The 14,444-nt window shown below is 33.3% G+C and overlaps 1 protein-coding gene across 7 annotated transcripts in view; it reads left to right on the forward strand.

Moving 5' to 3' along the window:
• Positions 1–14,444, forward strand: part of RAP1GDS1 (Rap1 GTPase-GDP dissociation stimulator 1) — a 173,757-nt gene that overhangs the window by 113,036 nt on the left and 46,277 nt on the right. For all 7 annotated transcript variants that reach the window (XM_026455034.1, XM_026455037.1, XM_026455039.1 and 4 more), the window contains one exon: positions 12,276–12,404. In XM_026455034.1, coding sequence (XP_026310819.1) covers positions 12,276–12,404 — 129 coding nt within the window. The remainder of the gene's footprint in view (positions 1–12,275; positions 12,405–14,444) is intronic.

Raw genomic sequence — 14,444 nt, forward strand, 5'->3', positions numbered from 1 at the left:
TACTGACATTTGGCCCTTGATGTTAGTGACAACAGTGAATGGTAGGGACTGTGGTAAATTGAAGAGCCCTTGTTGTATTGAAAGGGGAAAACCACCACTCTTCTCTAGCCAGTTGTTTCTGTATGACAATTTGGCCAAATACTGCCCAATCTTTTTATTTTGGGGATGGGAGGTGGGGGAGAAAGCTGAAATATCTAGCTTGTTACATGACATCTGAGTTTTAAATGTTGGATTGCATATTTTTAATACTATAGAAGCTAAACAGAAAGTATCTTCAGGTTTCATCCTGTCCAAGGGCTTTCAGTTTTAAGTCTTTGAATTAGGATAATAGCGTTTTTATTGATCAAATGGCTTACCTATTAAACTTGAGCTAATAATAAATGGTAGTCTTCATAGGATCAGTTACATCTATTTTTCCTGTCTTCTGGTGGAATCAATTTTGAAGAGCAAATGCCCTAAATATAAACATGAGAAACACAAACGACAGAGCCTGAGAAATCTACAAAATACATACATATTTCCTAAATAATTGAAATTTAACCATAATACACAGGTATCTGAATTGCATTAAGAAATCATTGGTCAGATTTTCATATTGTTTCCTTTGCTTTTAACTACATTTGGGCTTGGACATTTGAGAAAGTAGGAAGAATGCTAAATGGGAAAAGGTTTTAGAAATTAAAAGAAATTTTATGAAGTTATTCCAGTTTCGGAAGTAGTAGAATTAGTCTTGTTATGCATCTAAACTAGCCGTTAGTTCTTTGAGGAAGCTGTTAAAAAAATCTGTATAGAAGTATTAATATTATCAGATGGCTGGTCTTCAAAAGCATCACTATTTCCAATCCAAAGCAGTGATTGAGTCCCTATTATAGTGTATCCCAGCGTGTAGAGAAGTGTTATGATTAACAACAGCATGTGGAGTGCACAGTCTAACTGTATAATATATATGTGTTTTTTAAAGAGTAGGCTTTTTTCTAGAGCTCAGGCATTCCCAAGAAATGATTTAGAGATTTCAGAAAGCTATATTAACTTTTCTCTGAATATTATTGGACAAATGGTCTTTTTCTTCCATTATTTCAAAAGCTGCAGTTTGAATGCAGCTTTTAAAACTTATCGAATAAAAAAGACATAATCTTGAGTATTTTTAAGAAACAAATGCGAAACTTGTAACTATCATCTTTCCTCTACTTCCTTTTTACATTTTGTCTGTCATGAGTGTCTTAGTTTGTGAAGTGATTTCTTTTTCTTCTAATGTGCTTTCCCTGAAATTATATCCCTTTTGTTTGGCATAATTATTAAAGCATCTTTATTGTTATGTCCATTATTTACTTTCTCTTTTCCTTAAAATTTATGTTTGAAGACTTAACTATTACATCATCTTTACTGACTTCAGATTGTTTGGTACTGATCATGTGTACCTAGATAAGTCCCTGAAACAAAAAATAACAGTTTTTTGAAACTCAGGAGACACTTTCTATTAGCACTAATAAGTGAAGTTTCGTTTTATATGTATTTACTATGTAGAACATCAGTATACAACACTCTGCTAATTTATGAGTAAAATATTTGAGTGACAAGTAGCTTTTTCTTGCTGTAGCAGAAAAGCTAACTGCCCTTGGACACAATAACTTAAACCTTATCTGTAGTTAGGAAGTTATTGTTCTTTAGCTGTATATATAAAATATTTTAAATATGCTGATTTAAAAAAAAAAAGTACTGAGAGTGTTCACAAAAATCCACCAACACAGTTTCTCTGAAGAGAATATTTTCAAATTATTTATTAGTCCTAAAATTGAAACTTAGAATGTCTTGATTCAGATGCTTCCTGTTCATACAGTAAAACTCAGAGCATATCTACTTTTTAAAGCCATTAAATAGGGAATAAAACAAGTTTCCTGAACACATGCAAGTCATTATATGTTATAAAAATTCTCAGTAAAGTCATTTTTGTACCATTTGCTAAAGCTGTATATGATTCATAATTTATCAGTTTCAAAAGTTTTAAACTAGCTCAAGACTCTACACTTTCAAGCTATGAGCTAGATATATACTTTTGTTTCCCTATTGGTGAAGCAGTTAAAACTTAATACTCAGGTAAGTGTAGAATAATCTGAATAGCAAAAGTTATAATTGCTTAGCCAATGACGTGTATCAATAATATTGTATAAATAAAATAATATTTAAATAACACAAATAAAACTTTGTTTAGTAAAAATCATTTAAATTCATCCATTTTGGAAAAAATTATACATGTTTCTCACGTGGCGAAAAAGCACTCTTTGATTCTGTGGCTCATGAAAATAGCCTGACTATTTGACAATTATGGCTATAGAAAAGCATGTTGACAATTTGACATTCAGTTTGAGGGAATGTGTTGAACTTGCTATTTTTTTTCTCTTCATTTCATTACAACTTTAGTTATTGTATAAACCAAAGAACTCAAACCTTTAATTATGGGCATTTTAACCTCATTAGTTTCTTATCTGTTTCCTAGCTTTGGTTACCCAATGCCAAAACATTACAGTAATGACTGAAAATTTTGTTCAGTCATCCAGCTGTTTTCAAATGTAACACTGTTTTAGCACATAGGAGTTTGGAAAATATTCATTGACTTTTCTGGATACTTATTATTGTCTAAAATTTTCATTAGCAAATTCAGTACTTGGAAGAGAAACATGTTATTGGAATGCATTTGCTTCATTAAGTAAGTTAGAAGCATTACAAACTCTTTCCCACTATATTAGTTGATGTTCCTTATCTACATATGGTACACGGTGGCAGCAGAAAGGGGCATTGAAAACACACTGGTAGTAACAAGTACCAGATCTGTAATTTAAAATTTCCCATAGGTGATCCACAAACATGTTGAGTCTGCATATGTACACTTGAATTAATTGCACCTTTGAATAGAAACAAACCAGGGATCTAAAGCAAAGTGCTAAAGATCAAAACACCACCTTGTTGAGGAATCTATTGGTAGTCACCATTGTTGTAAGTAGACGTAATTAATCAATAAATATCTCATGGAAAGTGTAATTGAGGGTTTAACTCTTTCTCTTAGTCTAGTTGTGCTAGAGACAGAGAGAGAAGGAAAATTCTATTATAACTCTAAAGAAAGTGGTAAACGATAAGCATTAAACACTAAAGTTACTTATTTTACATAAGCTATGCCATAAGAGAGAAAAGTAGAGGCAACTGAAAGATGCCATCAGGAAAGGAAAAAATATCTTCTAAAATTATTAACATATGCAGTCTATGGCTTCTTCATCTGACCTATATTTTATATATACAGGTATGATATGTGTATATATGATTTCTACAAATAGAGCCGATTTTTCTAATATTTTAATTACTCCTCGTTATTGAAAAACTAATTTCTCTTTTTTTGTAGTTGCTGAAATCTCTCTGAGATACCTACTTGGTAATTCTTATATTTATTTGCTGCATAGGCTGATGATAACTAAGCTATGGTTGAAGGGAGGCCATGTATGTAATTTAGGAAATGTAACACCTGTGGTATATTATTGAAGCATGACAACTGAATTTAAATATTAGGCTCATTATTTAAATTCACTTGTTTAAAAAGGGCCTGTATTTCTTCTCCCCATATTAAAGATTGTTTAATGTGTAATTAACCTTAGCTGCTACTTTCATTTCAGTCAATAGCAACAATTTCTTAGTTCGTGATTAAAAACTAAAAAGCTTGTTGGCCTGAGCTGCGTGTTTATCCTTATGTTTCAGTATTACAATGCTTTATTACAGGTGAAAAAGAGCATTTCCTAGATGTTAGATGTTTAGAAAAATGATTGGCTTCACATGAGTGAAGAACTATTTTTAAAGTTTACTTACTATGGTTACAAGCTAATTAATAATGTATATATTTCCTAAATAGTAAAATATTTTTGCCTTACTCTAAGGAAAAAGAACAAAACAAAATTTAAAAGGTAAAATTGTATATTTGCAATTTATTCTTTTGTATCTTTTTTAAAGTTTTACTCTCTCGGAGATCCTTGTTCTGATACTGTCTTTTTTTTCTTAATGAGACTAATTTTCCATCATACTACCTTACATGTAGTTTCTGGGGGTTTTTTTCCCCTCTATTTATGAAGACATGGGAGACATACATTTAAGTTCACATCTTTTGAAGCCCAGTTTGTCACTTTATACTCCAGTGAGTTAAATGAAGTGTGTTAAGACTTACTGGACAGCTGAAAAGTACTTAGGCTTTTTTATTTTTTCTTTATTATACTGATGTTGTTCTTTATTTACTGTTGTTCTCTTTTTTAAAAATTTCTGAATTTTTGCTGTTTGTCCAACAGCTTTCTAGTCAGTTTGCTGAAGCAGGTTGCTTTCATAAAGTTCTACCACAAGTGTTATTTTAAACAAATTGTTTCACTAAGGAGTAGAGCAGTTAGTTATTCTGGTGCCTTTTGCTAATTCAACCTATTAAATTTGACCAATTAGACCAGGTTAGCTTTTAGTGATAATCTTCCTAGACTATTACTATAATAATGCTGTTATTTAATGAACAGTCTGAGAGCTTGATTTTCAGTAGAGGTGTATCAAATGCACATTTTGGTCTAATTCCACATGGTCAAGTATTGGCGTTTATATTCAGCTTCTTCTATTAGAGAATGAACTTATGAATGTAAGAAGCTGAAATTTTATCTCAGAAAAATAAATTATTATAGTTTTTTGTAAGTTTAGTAGCCTAATACTTAAAATTTGACATTATATTACTACAGGAATAATACTTTCTCAGCATTGTTAGCTTCTAGATTGCTCCTGCAATTATGATAGTACATTTAATATCATAATACCACATAGATGCCCACTTAGCTGAGAGCAGTGAAGGGGCACAATATGTTTGGAGTTCCTCATTCTTTAATATGGTTTTCTCATTTTTATTTGCCTTATGTCTGGATTGAAGATTAATCATAGCTGTTAATCAAGTATTATTTTCAAGATTTTTCTCATTGTGAAAATTTGAAGTGGAAAAGTTGGTTTTCTGATTTTGATTTCATCCTTACAGGATGTATATCACCATTAATTATTGGTGTATTTTAATATAATAATATGCATTTACATTTCAACTGATAGAGTTTCAACATATAAAGCATGTACGTAAATTTTCTCTTTACATGAAATGCTTACCTATATTTAAAACTAAATATTCAAATAGTAACAAATCTGAAAGACCAGGTCTTTACTGTAAGTGTTCCTATACTAGTTGAAGTATGATGGTATGAGGCACATAATCATTGACCATGCACAAAGTTCTAGGTTCCAGAAATGATGTTGAAGTAAGCTTTGAGCTGTTTGGCCTTCCAAAAGCTGAGGCTAAAATCAGAGGTAAATAATAGGTTAGAGCCAAATCTCTGTATTTGCATGTCTAATTTAGGCCACTTACAAAGTCCATGCAGAGAGTTGCTGAAACCAGAAAAGCATCATGTGCAAATTAACTTTTATAAAGATTATTAATCCTGTTTTAACTATAAGTGAAATCCAACTAACACTGAACTACCTATATTGTTTTATTTACCAAAGAAGTTTTTAAGTCCTACTTGAAAAACTAAAAAGTGAAATGCTTTTGGATATGCAGATGTATCTTGTTAACAGAATTTGTGCCTTGCAAATAACTTCTGTGCAATTTTAAACTGTAAAATCTAAATTATAATAGTGCCCCATGGTAACTGGAAAATATTTTTTTAAGCTAATATATTCTTTTGTAAAAGAAGGGATTTCTATGTTTTTAAGCATATGTTTGCAAGATACACATGTTGGGATATAAATTAATTTGACATTAGCTTAATTTGCTGTACAAAAATTCAAGCTTAAATTTATACTTACTGTAGATGTGATCTTTATCTCAGCAGTGCTGTATGAAAGCAGAGACTGGATTGGTTTCTCTTAATAAATGCTGCTTAAGCAACAGCTGACAGTAGTCCTCTTTAAAAAAAAAAGACCACATTTAACTTAAAAGACCAGTTTTTTTCTGAGATGAAAGCGTAGAGTTTTCTTTAATCAGAATAAACATATCTATAGAATTTTTTTTGTAGCAGTATTCATTGTCACAAAAGTTGATCTGTAGCAAATAATTAACCTGGAGTAAATACAGGGAAAAATTATCTACTAGATTAGGGCATAATCACTCTAGTTGTCATTGTATTGAAAACAGTAAATGAGTAAGTTTCTCAATAATAAAATATTTTTACTATCTCTCTTATGATTTTTGCTTTGGCATTTTTTTGTTGTTGCTTCTGTTTTACATCAATCTCATGCATATAATTTTGCCATTTATATTTAAAACTTTTACAAAAGGGAAATATTGCCATGTAGAGACAATTTTTATTTTCAGAACCCGGAAAGAACTTTAGAATTACCTTTTCTGGTGTTTTATTGTTAGCTTCTAGGAAGAAATGTATAAATGTATTGTTTTAAACCTCCAATATTGTCAATATTAGTGAATCTTGACTTTTTTTTTCTTTGAAATTTCTATGTATCATTGAAATGTAAAATAGGGCTTAAAGCGATAATCTGGGTGCAAAACACATGCGTGTTTGATATAAAGAAGGCTTTAAAATAATTGAATTTTAAACACATGTAAATAATCTAGTTTTATTTCCTCAATACTAGGTTTAGAATAAAATTCTCCACTTTATAAACATTTGAGTATATAAAGTTTTTAACTACTAATCATCCCCTTGGTAGCCACATTTAAGTCAGTTTACTTTTCAGTGTTATAACAGAGTTAAAACTCGCTTGAACTTGAAGCTCTACTTCGCTATTGTATCATTTCTAATTTTTAATTCTTATATCCTTTTTGGTCATACAGATAAGTCATTAAGTCAAAGGTAGTTTTCTTCAGTCTTTATTATGCCCAAATCATTTTTAGCCAATTTATATTAGAACTTTTCATCAGGAGTTTTATTTGCTTGTACGTACTAATGTAGAGACTGTATTTTGAATTGTGTTGTCTTGTTTTGACAATTTCATTCTTAAGTTCTGTTTTCCAAAAAGCTTAATAATCTTACAATATTGTCTATCTATAAGAGCCCTAGGAACAAGGTAAACCTGTTATAATCTTCTTAAGAAACTTATTTTTAGTAACTTCAGTTGAGCTACTGGAATTCTCAGCATACTTTTCTGGACCTATAATCTAGTTATACCAATGTTTTAAACATTAAACTTAAAACTCAGGGGGGAAAAGGTTCCTCAACTTGAGATCTTCTCTCCAGATCTCCATTCTTTGGAGTTTCCATGAGTGTGACCTGAAGAACTTGGAACCATTGAAATTCAAATGTAGGTAGGTAAGTGTTCACACCAGCGCATGCGTTGATTGCCTTATATCTCTTTGTATATGCATCTGTATTGCACCCCCTCAGTGCCTTTCTTCCTCTTCCTCCCCATAGATCATGTAGGGCCTGTGTCATTTTGATATTATGTAATTTTGTAAATCTGTATTTGGTCAGTATTTGTCTGTGATGTGTGTCAGGAGCAGTCAAAACGGAGTCTTCAGACATTTATGACATTGTGCTGTCTAAAGACTGTCTTTCACACATAAGTGTTTGCTATGTATGGGCCTGGGTTACGTTTTTGTGAATTGCTGTGTTTGTTGAGCTCTGATAACATTCCCCTGGAGTTGCTGATATTCACTGAGGGAGGCAGAAGTCATAGTCTTGCAATTGCTTCACTTAGTCTCCCTAATGTATCTAGAGAACAAGAACTATTTCTAGTTCTAAGAATTTCTTCCTGTTTGTCTTTCACCTAAAAGTCATACTCTTGATAACATTCGTGATATCATGGATGTCAGCTATTATCCTCTGAAAAACATTTGCAAGCTTTCTTTGGGCAGTAAACAAAAAAGATGATCAAATGAATCATTTGTTTCTGTCAATAAGAATATCAACTTATCCTACACAAACAGGACCCTTGCTTAATCTTTTCAAAAAACAACCACCACCACCTACTGAATTGTAGTATCTACATAGTAACTGAAATAGGTAGACTCAATCTGGAATAATCTCTTAGGCTTAAATAGAGTTTCTACTCAAATAAACAAGATGAGATGTTAGGAGCTTTATTAGTGTAATTTCTCTGAAAATATCAGAGTGCCAAAATCTGGTATTCCTACTAAGCTTTTATTTTTTTCCTGTTGTCACTTCTGCTAAGCACATCATTGAACTTCAGAATATTTTCCATGTTTCCCACCCACCTCCCAATCTCTTATAAAAATTTGGTAGTCCTGGCAGGCGCCGTGGCTCACACCTGTAATCCCATCTCTTTGGGAGGCTGAGGCAGGTGGATCACCTGAGGACAGGAGTTTGAGACCAGCCTGTCCAACATGGTGAAACCCTGTCTCTACTAAAAATACAAAAATTAGCTAGGCATGGTGGCAGGCGCCTGTAATCCCAGCTACTCGGGAGGCTGAGGCAAGATAATTGCTTGACCCTGGGAGGTGGAGGTTCCAGTGAGCTGAGATCACACCACTGCACTCCAGTCTGAGTGACAGAGCAAGACTTGGGCTCAAAAAAACTTTTAAAAATTAGGTAGTCCTTTGACAGTGGTTCTTAAATTTTTGGTCTTATGATTTTAGATGTCTAAATATTATAGAAGACCTATAAGACTTTTGTTTATGTATTTGGGTTATAGCTGTCAATATTTACTGAATTAGAAACTTAAATCGAGAAAATATTTAAAATTATTTAGTATTTCATTTTAAAATAACAAACCCATTGTATGTTAACAGAAATAACATTTTTGTGAAAAATATTTTCCGAAAAAAATTGCTGCAAAGAGTAGCAGTTTGTTTTACTATCTGTAATGGTGAAGAAAACAATGGCTATGGCCAGGCGTGGTGGCTCATACCTGTAATCCCAGCACTTTGGGAGGCCGAGGCGGGCAGATCACGAGGTCAGGAGATTGACACCATCCTGGCTATCACAGTGAAACCCTGTCTACCAAAAATACAGAAAAAAGTTAGCCGGGCATGGTGGCAGGCACCTGTAGTCCCAGCTACTCCGGAGGGTGAGGCAGGAGAACAGCATGAACTTGGGAGGCGGAGCTTGCAGTGAGCCAAGATCATGCCACTGCACTCCAGCCTGGGCCACAGAGTGAAACTCCATCTCAAAAAAAAGTAAAGAAAACAATGCCTACTAATACAATTTGGTACCATTGCTGGTGTTCATGCTAAAGTGCCAGCAGTTTTACCTACCATTGCTTTCGAACCATTGGTACCAATGTCAACACAGTGGCAAGAGCAAATAAAATCTTGGCATTTTTATGAAAATAGCTTTGATTGTGTGATCCTCTGAAAGGGTTCCAGGTACACTTTGAGAACCATATTCTAGGCCGGGCGCGGTGGCTCAAGCCTGTAATCCCAGCACTTTGGGAGGCCGAGACGGGCGGATCACAAGGTCAGGAGATCGAGACCATCCTGGCTAACATGGTGAAACTCCGTCTCTACTAAAAAATACAAAAAACTAGCCGGGCGAGGTGGCGTGTGCCTGTAGTCCCAGCTACTTGGGAGGCTGAGGTGAGAGAATGGCGTGAACCCGGAAGGCAGCGGAGCTTGCAGTGAGCTGAGATCCGGCCCACTGCACTCCAGCCCAGGCGACACAGCGAGACTCCATCTCAAAAAAAAAAAGAGAGAACCATATTCTAGGATGCCTCTTTGTCCATAAAATGGAAATTTATATCAACCTGTTTCTGTTAAAGTGTTTTTTTTTTTTTTTCTCTCCTCCTCTGGGCCTTCATTATACAAGTAGAATGGCAGGCCTGCAGTCAGTGTGAACAAATTTTATAATTATTTGAGTATGATGATTGTTTTAGTTAGCATCATAGAAGTAGATATAAAAGAGAGCACCCAGTTGGTCCACAATGAGTTCATCCAATTGGATGGCTATATATTTTTCTCTTTTGTGTGATATGTGTGTTATATGTGAGGATATAATGAATTTGGCTCCTGGGTAGTTATAAAACACATTTTCATGAAGCAACATGATTTTCATGAATTATGGCAGTACCTACAATGTGCCATTTGGCTATGCTTTTTCTCCCAGTCTGCCACAATTTCAAATATTACTGCTTCAATTTGTATGCCAAAGATTGTATTAAGCACTATAACATTTCTTGACTTTTCATCCCTCTTTTACCTGGAACCAAAATTTGTAACATTGTAAAAGCAGTCCAGAAAAGTGATAGATATGCCAAGTTAGCAGAACATGAAGAGCATTATCTTCTAAGTGGTATTCTTCTGTTATCTTCTTCATAAAATGTGTTATTCCTCTGATGTCCCTGGACTGTTGGCTTTTTTATAGTTCGTACCAACAGAACTGAGGGGGTGTGTGATGCTTACATATATGCAGACATACAGTGGAGTTTGACTCACATTCAATGCATGCGCTAGTGCTCACGCTTACATACCCGAAATTTAATGATTCATCAGCTCTGCAGTATTTGACAAAGTAATCAAAATGAATACATTTATAAATAAAAATACTGCTAAAGAACAAGGATCTGCAGAGGTGACCCTCTAATAAAGAGCCCTATCTACTGGTAAGTAACCTAAATAATTTCTAACTTGGAAAGCTCCTTGGTGCATGATTATTACAAATACTATAACCATAATGCAACTATTCCACCAATGTAATATAGGTATAACACTATTGTTTAAGTATTTTACCTTTAAGTGTTGTGAATTATTAATTACTAAATTGCATATTCAGAAAAAAAATTTAACATCAAAAGTATAAATACAGATTACTTAGTTGAGTATATTTTAATTATCTCCTTTTAGAGTTCGTAACTTCATTACAAAATTTGAAATTGTTTTATTAGAGTATTTGAACTCTAAACATAAACTCCCATTTTTTCCATGTTTATTTTTTATTCTTATTTTGGTAATAGGCCCATTTATATTATAGATGGGCTCCCACAACCAAACCAGATAATTATCTGTAATTAGCCAGTCATCAGTTTTCAGGGACAATAAACCTCTGTTGACCATCTCTCATACTTCACTCTAAAAGCAGGAATAATTAACAGCAAAGACCACCAGGCAGTAATGAACTGGCATATAAGATAGCTCAACTCTGTATGTTCTTTTCTGAAAATCACCCACCTAATTCCTTCTCTATAGATTAAGAACTGTAAAGAGTAATAAAAAAATAAAATAGCAGGCCAACCCTGCCAAGGGATTGGAGCTATGAGGAACATGTGTTTTTGTAAGAAAGAGTTTTGTCTTTAGATTGCAAAGAGATAACTTAAAAGAATTTGGGGAAAATTATTAGCTTGAAAATGGCATATCATTTTAAAGAGAAAAAAAATTTTGAAAGAGCGTTTCTGTATCTTTGGATGAGCCAGTTATGGACAGTTATAGTGTTTTGCATAAACATATGAAATTTTATATTTCTTTCTTAGCTTATTCTAAAAGGCAGTACTTTTGGTTTTCATTTTGGTTCATTTACCTTCAACTTTGCTACAGGTATTCTATTATTGCCATGAAGAACCCTTGTGGAAATCCAAGGCATGTTTAGTACTTCAAAGTCAATTAATTTCTTAGAAAATGAAGGCAAACGATGACAAGGCCATGTTAACCTCATTCTTTTCACCTCTCTAAGCCAAACTTTCCTCTCTCTCACTGAGATGATCTGTCACTATAATTAAATAAAACTTTAAAAAGAAAAATATTTTAGGTAACTTTTTTTTTTTTTTCTGGTATATCTCTTCCTAGCAGTCATCAAGAACGCTCTGGTTGCAATATTCAGAACCAGTCATTTTTGTGTATTTATTATATACTTTTAATTTTGTATTATGAAAAGTGTTTTTAAAGGATTCTAAGATTTTTTTCTTTCTTGGTCTTTATTAAACTTGCTACTTTTCTCATGCTTTTCATATTCTGTGATTTCCTGTAATGCAAATGTTACTCTAACTTTTTCACTCAAAAACTAGTGGTAATGTTTGTTTATACTTATTAAAGGCCTGCTTTTTAATGGTGTAAGACCCCGTTTAAAAAACTAATGATTTGATATAGTCTTCAAACTATTTTTATTTCTAAATGCCTTTTGGTTAGTCAAAGGATTCAAAACTAAACTCTTCTGAACTAATGTTTAAAATGTTCAAGACAATGATATGAATGGACTTCATTTTCTATTACTGTAATTTAAATAACTTTGAGTTTCCAGTAGGGAAAATAAGAGGTGTTTTCTTCTTATAATGTTTATTTGGCATGTCAACACTTTCTTTTCTGTTGTTGTTGTTTTTTGTTTTTACAGATTCACTTCAAGCTCAGCTTATCAATATGGGTGTTATTCCTACCTTAGTGAAATTACTGGGCATCCACTGCCAAAATGCAGCTCTTACAGAAATGTGTCTTGTTGCATTTGGTAATTTAGCAGAACTTGGTAAGTCTTAGTCATGAACCACAAATGTAATTAACTTATTCATGTACTTACAATAAATTTTTCTTTGGATATTAAGAAGCTAGAAATCCACTTAGATTGTATTAATTTTTTGAAGCATTTGAGATATTTGCGTCAGTATTTTAAAAAGTAAATCCAATTAGATCTTATGATTGCATTGTTTATAATGAGAGCTATTTTGTTTCCCTAATAATTTTATGTATTAGTGTTTAAAGCTTACATTGTACATTATGTAGTAGAGTTGAATATTTAAAATTGTCCCCACATGACTTTAATATTTTTACATGAGGGATGGCAATTGTATGTCCGCGGGTAAAAATAAGATTGCAATGTGTTGCATAGTGGCTCATGCCTGTAGTTCCAGCACTTTGGAAGGCTGAGGTGGGTGGATTGCTTGAGCTCAGGAATTCAAGACCAGCCTGAGCCCATCTTTACAAAAAATACAAAAATTAGCTGGGTGTGGTGGCTTGTGCCAGTAGTTCTGGCTACTCAGGAGACTGAGGCAGGAGGATCGCTTGAGCCCAGGCAGAGGTTGCAGTGATCTGAGATCACACCACTGCACTCCAGCCTGGGCAGCAGAGCCAGACCCTGTCCCAAGAAAAAAAAAGAAATTTATTACATTTCGTATAAATTGCATGCTTCTCAGGTAAAGAGGAATCTAACAGACTAAGGTTCTTCATCCTCTTATCATAAAATCTCAAAACATGACAAAGGACTTTTTTCTATGAATATATGTGTTACAGTATTAGAAAACAAAGTCTGTGGAAGCCTTGAAATTCAGAAGGCAAACAGAACCAGACCAATGATGGAAACACATCCTAGTCATAACAAAGAGGAGGATGATGGGCTCAGTACCTCCATCTCTTTTCATTTTTCTCTTTGTTATGGATTACCGTTTCTTTCTTCTTCCCCCTGCCCCCCCTTCTTATCTTCCTTCACAACTCTAGGTCTGAATCTACTCCACAATTATGTTAATAATAAATTATTATGGGCATAGTGAAATGAAATGGTGTTTTGTCATAGCTAAATACAGTAGTTACAACAAGCAAATATATCAATTCTGTTACGTACCACATTTTATAAATAAAAGCACAAAGTCACTAATCTTGGTTTTTCTAACTGAAAGCTCATCTTGATTTTAATATTTTACTTTTGTTTTGTCTTCAAGCAAAGGGAATAGAAATTATTTATTAAAGATATTTGGTAAAAGTCGTTCTTACTCAGTGGGTCATATCCTAGTATTTGTGAATGTTTCTCATTTTCTCTCTTCATCTGTTTTTTCTTTTTTATGCTAGCCTAATTAACACATTTTTTCTGTCATCCAAGTGAGACCAAGAATAAAAGAACATTCATTTAGTATTTGACAAAGTTATTCTTTTCTGTGATTAAAATGGAATGTAGGAGTTTGTGTTCAGTATGGTTGGCAGAAATAAAACAGAAATTGTGTTATAATCCCATACTGATAGTGTAACAGAAACATGATTGGTTCAAATCTTTCTTCATTTGCCTTTGGTTTTATGAAAATCAAAGAGTGCAGGTCCTTCACTGTTACATTTTAATGTGAGTAGTTTCTAGAACAGCACTGTCCAATACAGTAGCTACCAGTCGTGTGGCTTAATGGGCATTGAAATATGAAGTCTCAATTGAGATGTATTCAGTATAAAATACACAATCGATTTCAAAGACTATGAAAAATATAAAATATCTCACCAATATTTCATATGTTGATTGCATGTTGACATGATAATTTGAATATATTGGGTGGAATAAAAAAATGTTTAACTTTTTTAGCACATCTTACTAGAAAATCTAAAATTATATATATGGTTTCATTTTTGGCTCTCATTATATTTCTGTTGGACAGTGGTGCTGTAGAAAATGAACTGCAACAGAGTCATCCTTCACCCTGTTAAGGCCCCTCCCTTTTGAAGTTTTAGGAGAGTACATGGAAGAAAGCAAAGATTAATGAAATTTATCTCACCTAACTTTAAGGGAAAAGTCAGTACCAAGTAAGGAAATTGC

Source organism: Piliocolobus tephrosceles, chromosome 3 (genome assembly GCF_002776525.5).
Source record: "Piliocolobus tephrosceles isolate RC106 chromosome 3, ASM277652v3, whole genome shotgun sequence".
In the NCBI taxonomy this organism is placed as follows: Eukaryota; Metazoa; Chordata; class Mammalia; order Primates; family Cercopithecidae; genus Piliocolobus; species Piliocolobus tephrosceles.